Source organism: Chanos chanos, chromosome 6 (assembly GCF_902362185.1).
Source record: "Chanos chanos chromosome 6, fChaCha1.1, whole genome shotgun sequence".
In the NCBI taxonomy this organism is placed as follows: domain Eukaryota; kingdom Metazoa; phylum Chordata; class Actinopteri; order Gonorynchiformes; family Chanidae; genus Chanos; species Chanos chanos.
Window position 1 is genome coordinate 6,445,541 of NC_044500.1, and position 10,000 is coordinate 6,455,540.

The window sequence follows — 10,000 nt, forward strand, 5'->3', positions numbered from 1 at the left end:
TCTCTATGACCTGGGTGAACAAGACGTTGAGTGAAGGGAAAATAACATGCGCCATCTAGTGGTGCTAAGGTGAACTGCTCTGTCATTAGAGTTCTGATGATGATTGTGATACATGACAATGAGGAAGGTTACAGGTTGTAGATGGTAATGTTGACGATAACGATGATTTTAAATTGAAACTCTTCGCTTTCATTTTAGAATTGTGCCCTACGGTTGCCTGGCAACGGGGGATCGTTCCGGTTTGATTGAAGTGGTGTCCTCTGCGGACACCATCGCCAACATCCAGAAAACCAGCAGTAACATGGCTGCCGCGGCCGCGTTCAACAAAGACGCCCTCCTCAACTGGCTCAAGGAGAAGAACTCTGGGTAAACAGCCGAACCAACCAACAAATACTGTTTGTTTTTTAACTTCTGAATGACCCATGAGATTGCCTGTGTATGCGTGACTGAGTTTGGTCTTGGTTTCCATAGCGATGCTCTGGAGAAGGCGATAGAGGAGTTTACACTGTCATGCGCTGGCTACTGTGTTGCCACCTACGTTCTAGGCATCGGCGATCGTCATAGCGACAACATCATGGTCAGGAGTACAGGTCAGGTAGGTACAAAAAAAAGAAGAAGAAAAATACAGACTCTGCGAAGATCTCATCGGTTCTGAAGTTTATAATGAGCTTTAATTGGTTTGTCCTTTCACGTTCTCGATTCCGACTGTTCACGGCTTCTCGGAACTGTTCTCTGACTCATCCTCTTTATTGCGTCTGTGTTTCAGCTGTTCCACATAGACTTCGGTCATATCCTGGGCAACTTCAAGTCGAAGTTTGGGATCAAACGAGAGCGCGTTCCCTTCATCCTCACGCACGACTTCATCCACGTCATCCAACAGGGAAAGACGGGGAATACCGAGAAGTTCGGAAGGTTTGTCTCCCTCCCCCCACCCCCCTGCATGGTTTTTCTGTCTTTCTCTCTCTGTAGTATTGCTGTCTTATACATTGAAGTGCATGGTTTTTCTGTCTTTCTCTCTCTGTAGTATTGCTGTCTTATGCATTGAAGTGCATGGTTTTTCTGTCTCTCTCTGTAGTATTGCTGTCTTATGCATTGAAGTGCATGGTTTTTCTGTCTTTCTCTCTCTGTAGTGTTGCTGTCTTATGAACTGAAGTGCATGGTTTTTCTGTCTCTCTCTGTAGTATTGCTGTCTTATGCATTGAAGTGCATAGTTTTTCTGTCTTTCTCTCTCTGTAGTATTGCTGTCATATGAACTGAAGTGCATGGTTTTTCTGTCTATCTCTGTAGTATTGCTGTGTTATGTATTGAAGTGCATGGTTTTTCTGTCTTTCTCTCTCTGTAGTTTTGCTGTGTTATGTATTGAAGTGCATGGTTTTTCTGTCTCTCTTTGTAGTATTGCTGTGTAATGTATTGAAGTGCATGGTTTTTCTGTCTCTCTCTGTAGTGTTGCTGTCATATGAACTGAAGTGCATGGTTTTTCTGCCTGTCTCTCTCTGTAGTTTCCGTCAGTATTGTGAGGAGGCTTACCTGATTTTGCGGAAAAACGGGAATCTCTTCATCACTCTCTTTGCTCTCATGCTTACGGCGGGTCTACCGGAACTCACCTCCGTCAAAGACATTCAGTATCTCAAGGTACCACACACACACACACACACACACACATACACACACACACATACACACACATATACACACACACATATACACACACACATATACACACACACACACACACTCACACACACACACACACACACACACACATTCCACCACACGCATCCACACATACAGCCTACCCGCTTCTACATCCAATGTTACAGCAGCACACATTCATATAAGCACTCACGCATCAGTTGCCCTCTAACAACGGACACACACACACACACACACACACACACACACACACATCCGTTCTAAACGGCAGGGTTGCTAACACTTGTGTTTTTGTGTGTGTGTACGGCAGGACTCTCTGGCGTTGGGTAAGACCGACGAAGAGGCTTTGAAACAGTTTCGACAGAAGTTTGACGAGGCTCTGCGGGAAAGCTGGACCACCAAGGTCAACTGGATGGCCCATAACGTGGCCCATCGCTCCTGAGCGCACAGGGCCACGGTCATAACGACCGCTCCCCGACACGGAGGGTTCCCCAGGCCGCGGTCAGGGACCGGGCTCACTGCCCGCTCACAGACACAAGGGTTCTAAACAACCGTGACCGCCAAATAACAACCTCCTGAAGACCATCCGGGCACACTTAACCATGACCACTCAGACGGTTTAAACCGTTCAACAGACTTTCACGCTCCTGAAACCATATTTAACAGCAACTTATGCTCATTTCTTCGGACCGTAACACAATCACAACTAACCTGACCACGCTGGAAGAGAAGAGGGCACTCGAGAGAGTGGGAAGGGGGGAAAAGTTTTGACTGTAAAGGAGGAAACGGGAGGCCCTGTGCCCCTGTCAAAGCAGCCCTCTACCCTGTGTCAAGAATACTCTCTCACCTGAGTGGCCAAGCACACTGGAGGTTGGACCATGTGATTTAGTTTGTGTGATGTGATTGGACGATGGTGACTTTGCACATTAATGGATGTCCCTCCAGTGAAAGGAGGAGAAACTTTGCCGTATGAAAGTTTGACGGACACCAAAAAGAGGTGGGACCTTAGAGACTGTAGTTGAAAACAGACCAATCAGAGCACAAGCTCAGAGGAAGTGCATTTTATCAGACCAATCGTGCTTGATGTATACATGTGCCTCAAATACTGCACAGAGGACCAGATCATTTCTGTTTTGTTTTGTTTTGTTTTTTTTATTGTATTTGTTTTTCTTTATTTTTTAAAAAGTTTTATCCAACATGTTTTTGTGCCAGACTACTTTACTTGGAGTGAGAGGGAGAGAGTATTTTAAACACTGGAATTATGATAAAACAAGAAAAAAAACATTTTTTTTAGACTTGCGACTTTTTTTTTTTTTATGCCCAGATTTTACTTTAAATTGACTTTGCCTGCTTATCAAACAGGTTTCAGACCCACATGTTATTAAGTCTCAAATAACTGCACATTAAAACAGTCGTAACGTATTCAAGTACAATGTAACTTACCTTGTGCAGGTATATATTGCAACACTGTACTTCCCTATTATATTTAATAACAGATCTGCTATGACATGTTGTAAATACATCGGTGTAATATAATAATTTATACCTGTGCAGAAGTAACAGTGCACCACTGGAGTTCCTGCTGTTTGGAAACTGCACAGTTGGAGCATTTGATTTAAAGTGGAACTCCGCGGGACTACACTGAATTCTTAAGTGTCTTAAGTCTGAAGTGGGATTCCGGGACTACACTGAATTCTTAAGTGTCTTAAGTCTGAAGTGGGATTCCAGGACTACACTGAATTCTAAAGTGTCCTAAGTCTAAAGTGGAACTCCGCGGGACTACACTGAATTCTTAAGTGTCTTAAGTCTGAAGTGGGATTCCGGGACTACACTGAATTCTTAAGTGTCTTAAGTCTACTGTAACCAGACTGTTGTAGCTTTGCACACACAGGTGTCAGATTCAGGTGGTTCATAAGGAGACAACTGCCTCACTGGGATTCCCCTACAAGTTTGAATCTGCTGATGCCACAGATTGTAGTCATGGATAAAGAGGGCTTGTGTTTATTTTTCTCTCTCTCTTTTTTTTTTCTTTTTTTCTTTTATACACAGACAGTAGTAATCAATCTCCGAGCAATGGTAACTTTGCTTTGTGTTTCTACTGCTGCTTCTGTTTGTCATTCTATCATACAGCATGACTCTGTGTGTGTGTGTGTGTGTGTGTGTGTGTGTGTGTGTGTGTGTGTGTGGCAATAACGTGGAGGGCTTGATTTGTGTTAGCGGCGTGACACCTCTGGGACCAACGTTGAGACAAAGGACTGACTCACATTGAATTCAGGAGTTTTGTTTGTTTGTTTGTTTGCATCTGTGTGCGTGGACGTGTGCGTGTGTGTGTGCTTGTGTGTGTGTGAATGTGTGAGTGACACAATAGGCTTTGTAAGGTCAATAGACTTTGTATGGTTAAATTCTGTATTTTAGCAGGTTTTGCCAGAGTTGAGATGTGAAAATTATTCCAGAGAATCTAGAGAATTATTCAGTGTTTTAAGATGAATGTCTCTAAGCTCCTGATGGAAATGAGGGGTTGTTCCAATGCCTGTAATTGAGTTTGTGCAATATCTGTAATGTACATATAGGAATATAAGCTTATTGTGTGTGCACGTGTATGTGTGTGTGTGCGCGTGTGCCTGTGCGCGTGAGTGCGTGCGTATGCATGTGTGTGTGCGTGTGTGCGCGTGACACACTGCTGTTTCTTACACTGCTAGCCGCCTTCTTCACTAACAGGAACTTTTCAAATGCACAGACTTCTACTCTGTCTAAAAACTGTGTTTTCATAGGAGTTCTATTAAAGTTATTTTCCATTCAGTTTCCATTTGGTTCTAACCCTTTCTTTGCAAGCCATCACGGTGTCTTTTTTTCTCATGTTTGTGATGTTTATGACCTCACAAGTACTGCGTTCCAAGCGAGAACATTATACATGCATCTTCATTATGACATCACCATTCGCATCAGTTCCTAAGAACTGCTCAGCTTCCAAACAGTAATCATCCCCCCCCAAGACAGAATAACCGTAATAAAAAGGAATGTAGTGGAGGAGAGCAGTGTTGGGGTTGAGATGAACAACAATAAGGACTTTCCTGACAGAGCTATTTAGCGATAGCAAGTTCAGAGACATCTGAATATTATTGGTTTTGATGAACCAAATATTTTCACACTGACACAATTCATGACTCTCCTTTTCAGTATTCAAGAGGAACATTACACAGATCTCCTGTAATGAACACCATCATCACTGTGATACATGTAAAAAGATGAACAGATTGAAGTTTGAACCTGCACAAGAATCCTGCACAGTTGAATAGAATTGGGCCCCAGTGTTGCCAGGTCTTACAAACCTGTCTATAGTAAAGAACTATCTGATGGTCTCTGTTTGTTTTTTTACGTGAAATTTCAGGTTGTTGCTCAATGTTGTGTATCATTTCTGGTTGCTATTGTTCTGTTCAGGTCAGTACTGACGTCATATAAAACCCCACAAACCACAGGCTTTCGAGCAGTACATTTTACAGAACAAAACAGGAAGGTATTTCTGTGGTGTTTTCATTTAAATAATGCACGAACAGCATGCACGTGTGTGTGTGTGTGTGTGTGCGCGCGCGAGTGTGTGAGTTCGCGCGCGCGTGTGTGTGTGTGCATGCGTGCGTGTGTGTGTGAGTGTGTGCGTGCGCGCGTGTGTGTGTGTGTGCGTGCGTAACACAGACGGAGAGAGAACAAGAGAGTAAACAGTTGCCTCCTGTGAGGCAACTTTGTGGTGTACATCTATCACAACAACAACAACAACAAAAAAAACATTTGATGTGCACCTGAACGTCTCTCTTTTTGTGTTTTGAAAAACAGCCCCCCCCCCCCCCCCCCCCCCCCCCCCGTCTCATCCCTCACACTATTGTAAGGTTGAATCTCTCCGTCCCTTTGGATTCTAAGGCTCGAGTTGTTTTAGAAAATGACACCCGTGTTGTTTTTGTGTTCGCCCCTCCATTCCTCTAAGGGACTGAGGACATACGCAGAGTTTGCCTTCAAATACTGATGCTGGAGTTTAGATTTTGCCTCGAGTCACCCAGTTTTTCGACTGAAACCTCACCCACGCTGTCAGCTTCTACTAATGAAGTCTGTATAGTTAGACGCACGATCTAAAGTAACCGACAACCTGACTGAAGCTGTTCGCCGACTGGATTGAGAACTATGAATCATAATGAGACTTCACTTTAAGTCTTCTAATGAGCAAATCCGTTTTTGTTTTTTGGGTTTTTTTTTAATATCTCATGGCCAGTGAGCTGTGTCTGTGGTTGAAAGGAGTCTGGTTGTTTGTGCTGAATCAAAGACATTGTCCTCAGAAGGGGGGGGGGGGGGAAAAAGGTAAGCGGTTCTGTTTGATGTCTAAAAAAAAAAAAGGAAAAGAAAAAATTAGTCCTGATATAAAAAAAAAAGAGCCAACTGACTGTTGTTAGGTGATTTGGCTGGTTACCTGGCAACCACAGAACATTCTCACAAAAGATTTTTTTCTGTATCGGAGATACAGTTCTCTCTCTCTCTCTCTCTCTCTCTCTTCTTTTTCCTCTGCATCCAAATTTATCAAATATAAAATAAAATATTTAAGGACTCGTGTTATGTCCAAGAGCGCAGTGAAATCTTTTGATTCTTATCATTGGTTTAGAATGACTTTCACTCTATGATTAACCCTGTCATAGTCTCCATGCATGGACAGCATTGTGAAACTTAATATTGCTGCGTACTTTTAACTCTAAGGAAGGAGGCATCAGAGAGATTAATCCAAATGTTTGTGTCAAATTAGAGTGACAGATTCATCTGATACTACAATGGTTGAGTTTACCTCAACCTGAGTACCACATAAAGTTGACAATAAAGCTTTTTTTTTTTTATTGCAGTTAAGTTGCTTGTGTTAAAAATTGGAAGTGGGAGCTACAGTTTTAGCACAACATGTGTGTATTTCACTGTCTATGGGAGTGTAGACAGAATTCAGTCTGTGGTACACAGCAGAATATCGAAACAATAAAATTTCATCTCTTTAAGACTGTGTGAGTGTGCGTTCATAAAATATTCATAAAACATACCGCTTTTTTCAGAACCGAAAGGTCGCTGCTGTTGCAAATTTTTACAATTATTTTTCGCATTACCCAAGTCAAGGACAGTCATGAGTCAGTTTAGGAAATGGAAAACAGGTGAGGCGAACTGGCCACAAGGGGGAGCTATTGTGTTAATGGCCCGGGGCTAGCCTGGGACAGCACAGTTTTACGCTAACCCGGCACTATTGCACCTGATTCATCTGACCTACTGATCTCAGAGCCATTGGCCTTTTGTACTTGGTATACTGGCATGAGGCACTAATTAGACTGTACTGTGTCTATTGGATCACTAAAATTAAAGTTGAGAAATAGTTCACAGAATCGGGGCGACAGCGATATAGATTAAAAATGAATATGAAATGTATATTTATATTTCATGTAAAATATATAAGAAATATTCTTCTTTTTTTTTTTTTTTTTAAGAGGAAAACTGTTTTCAGGCCTCATAGGTTTTAGTCACAAATGTGTAATTGTGAAGGTGTCAATAAGTATGCACTTGTGCTGCAAATATCATTGTGTGTAATGATGATGATGATGATGATGATGATGATGATGATGAAATGACAGTATGTGTGAGAGACTGAGTTTACAGGGTTTGTTTGTACGTAACGTATGTTTGTTTGTTTGTTTGTGCGGGTGCATTTATTTGTGTTGCCTGCCTCCTGCTGATGGCGTCATTTTTGTGTGGGTTGAGTTGCAGTTGGCTGAGTAATCTGGCACTAGCATGGCCATTCTGTTGTTGTGACTAATGTGTGTGTGTGTGTGTGTGTGTGAGAGAGAGAGAGAAACACAGAGAGACAGAGAGAGAGAGAAACACAGAGAGACAGAAAGAAAGAGAGAGAGAGATAGAGAGAAAGAAAGAGAGAGAGAGACTGCTCACATATGTACGTCCCTCTGCCCGCATGGCTTACTACACACCAGTTGGTTCGTTTCCGTACAACAGGGAAGGAGTTCCCAGACGCATGTGGAGAGCTCACACAGGGATTTGGATGCTGATTTGTAATCAAGATTTTTTCACTCCCGTCTCTCTCATTGTGATAATGACGTAGCATTTTAAAGGTCAAATGACACGATACGCCTACTTTGAAGGGGGTCTCCATTGACCCAGCTTTTCTAATTTTACTGGAAAGTTTATGACTTATTACAAAGGAAATCAAAGTGCACAGGTTAGCACACGTGACGCTTATAAATTCATGTCAATTCGAAATTATGTTTTCAACATTTTCTTTTTTCCTGAACCACGGCCCTATGTGCTGCATAATCAATATAAAACCTGTAATCACTCGGATCATTCAATTTCCAAATTACATTACTTGCACAATAAGGATAAAAATCATCCGTTTGCCCACATACGTGGTTGAGGCTAAATTTAGTTCAACAGTTTTACCATTAAGGCCACATCGTGTAGAGCTAGTCCAGACAGCCCTTTGTTCCTAGTGTGCTACTGGTCAGTGTCCCGTCGTTAAGGCACACTCATTTTAACGGATGACGCATCATCTCCACCGCGAACGAAACGGAAACGGTTTTCTGCTTCGGTAAAGAGGGAAATCTCCACACAGACCACTTAGCGAACGCCGAAAAATCATGCGCCATTAATCACTACATTTAATTTCCAACTCGGTAAAGGCATATCCAGTAAACCTTAACTGCTCGGTACATTTGAAATAAAGTATGTATTACCTGCTGCACTGGCTACGATACACGCCCTTTTGAGAAAGTTGTCTACTGTTGTCAGCTCCTGGTGGTTCATTCATTCGAAGACGGTAATATTCTGAAGTTTTGAATTATACACAAACTAGAATTTATATTTCAGCAGAACTTGTTTTACTTTAGGTATCTACCTGCTCGTTCCTACGGTTATGGTGGCTGGCCGCGGTGCGTGGGTGCTTGCGACGCGTTTGCCACAGTTATACAATAGTGCGCGTGAATCACAATGTCATCAAGAAAAATGCAATAACGTGACCCATTGAAACTATGAATGAAAGTCACTTGTCTCTCCCCGTGTAACGTTCAGCGATTTTAAGTTAAAGAGAGTTATTCTGTTTGGGGGGCAGTAACTTGTAGCCTTTTAACAATTCTTGTAAAATCCCTAAGAGAACTGAATAATGTTTGAACTCTCTATCTGTATTATTTTTCGGGTATTTATACTATCTATTCACCGGGTTCCTGCAGGCAGGCAAAAGAACAGCGTAGGCTCCAGACTTAACAGCCTGGGGGTTAGGTTGTCAATGTCAGGCAACGTGTGAAAATTTCTGTATTACTGTCGGCAGACCTTTCTTTCACTTCAAAACTCACTCTTTCTTCATTTGAACGCCTCATTCAATTGGCTATACGATCGATTGAACAACCCGGGTTCTCTTGGTGTGGGTGGTCACCGTAACGGTTTCTTACCATTTAAGATGTGTCTTTACGTTTATACAACATTTTCGGGGACCGGTTGTTTTGAACTGGAGCCAGACACTACGTAGTTCGGTCATTAGTCTTTATTCTAGCAGCGACATGGGATTCCACGTGCGGCGGGATAAGATTTTATATAAAGAGACTGGCGGAGCGTCGGACCAATGTGAGCAGATTGACGTCATCCTACAGTGTTTGCTATGGAAACACCTGTGCTACAGCCAATGAATGTGCTGCGGAGGAGGAGTTAATATTGAGGTCATGTCGGCAGCTGATGGAATCGGCAGTAGGGCAGCACTGTACCGAGACCGGGTATAATGTAGTGGAGTACAGTGTGTCAATCCTTCCTGCGGGTGTCCTAGCGGAATATACTGCGTTGGCAGTTCTTTTCCGGGCTAATATTTAAAAGGGAAAATAACAGGTCTTCTGGGACGCAAGAGAGTGCACATGAGCTGCTGTTATTGCGCAGGTTTGTGCTTAAATATTTTTTATTAGGCGCAAGAAAAATATGTTGCATAACGCATCATGTACTGCGCATGCGTGCATCTTCCAATTGTTCGGTATAACGTATTGTAATGGTACTCTTCTGTACTTTTTCAAGTTATTCGTACTTACATTTCCCTTATCCCATGGACCTGTGTACAAGTTTCTTTGATTGGTGTAAATATTTGGCGTTTACCGCAGTAATTAGTGGAAGTTTTCGGCTGTAGGCTGACTTTTACATAACTGTGTCAGTGTACCGTGCGGTGTATTACAGGTCAACGTGTGTGAGTTTGAATAGCAGATCACTGAGTGAAGGCAAAGGGGGGCTGCTTACGCACTTTAGTACACGGGCCTCGCTGAAATGTCCTCCACCTGAGCAGTTGTTATACCCATTA

General features: G+C 42.6%; 2 protein-coding genes across 3 annotated transcripts in view; both read left to right on the plus strand.

The window, feature by feature from the left end:
- The window catches only part of pik3cb (phosphatidylinositol-4,5-bisphosphate 3-kinase, catalytic subunit beta), a 44,219-nt gene extending 41,351 nt beyond the window's left edge, over window positions 1-2,868 (plus strand). For both annotated transcript variants that reach the window (XM_030778755.1, XM_030778756.1), the window contains exons 20-24: window positions 199-366; window positions 472-595; window positions 767-912; window positions 1,500-1,632; window positions 1,964-2,868. In XM_030778755.1, coding sequence (XP_030634615.1) covers window positions 199-366; window positions 472-595; window positions 767-912; window positions 1,500-1,632; window positions 1,964-2,095 — 703 coding nt within the window. In that variant the 3' untranslated portion in view covers window positions 2,096-2,868. The remainder of the gene's footprint in view (window positions 1-198; window positions 367-471; window positions 596-766; window positions 913-1,499; window positions 1,633-1,963) is intronic.
- A 6,581-nt stretch (window positions 2,869-9,449) lies between these two features.
- LOC115815751 (period circadian protein homolog 2) overlaps window positions 9,450-10,000 on the plus strand; it is a 22,645-nt gene continuing 22,094 nt past the window's right edge. Inside the window, exon 1 of the mRNA XM_030778750.1 lies at window positions 9,450-9,591. The gene's annotated coding sequence lies outside the window, so the exon portion shown is untranslated. The remainder of the gene's footprint in view (window positions 9,592-10,000) is intronic.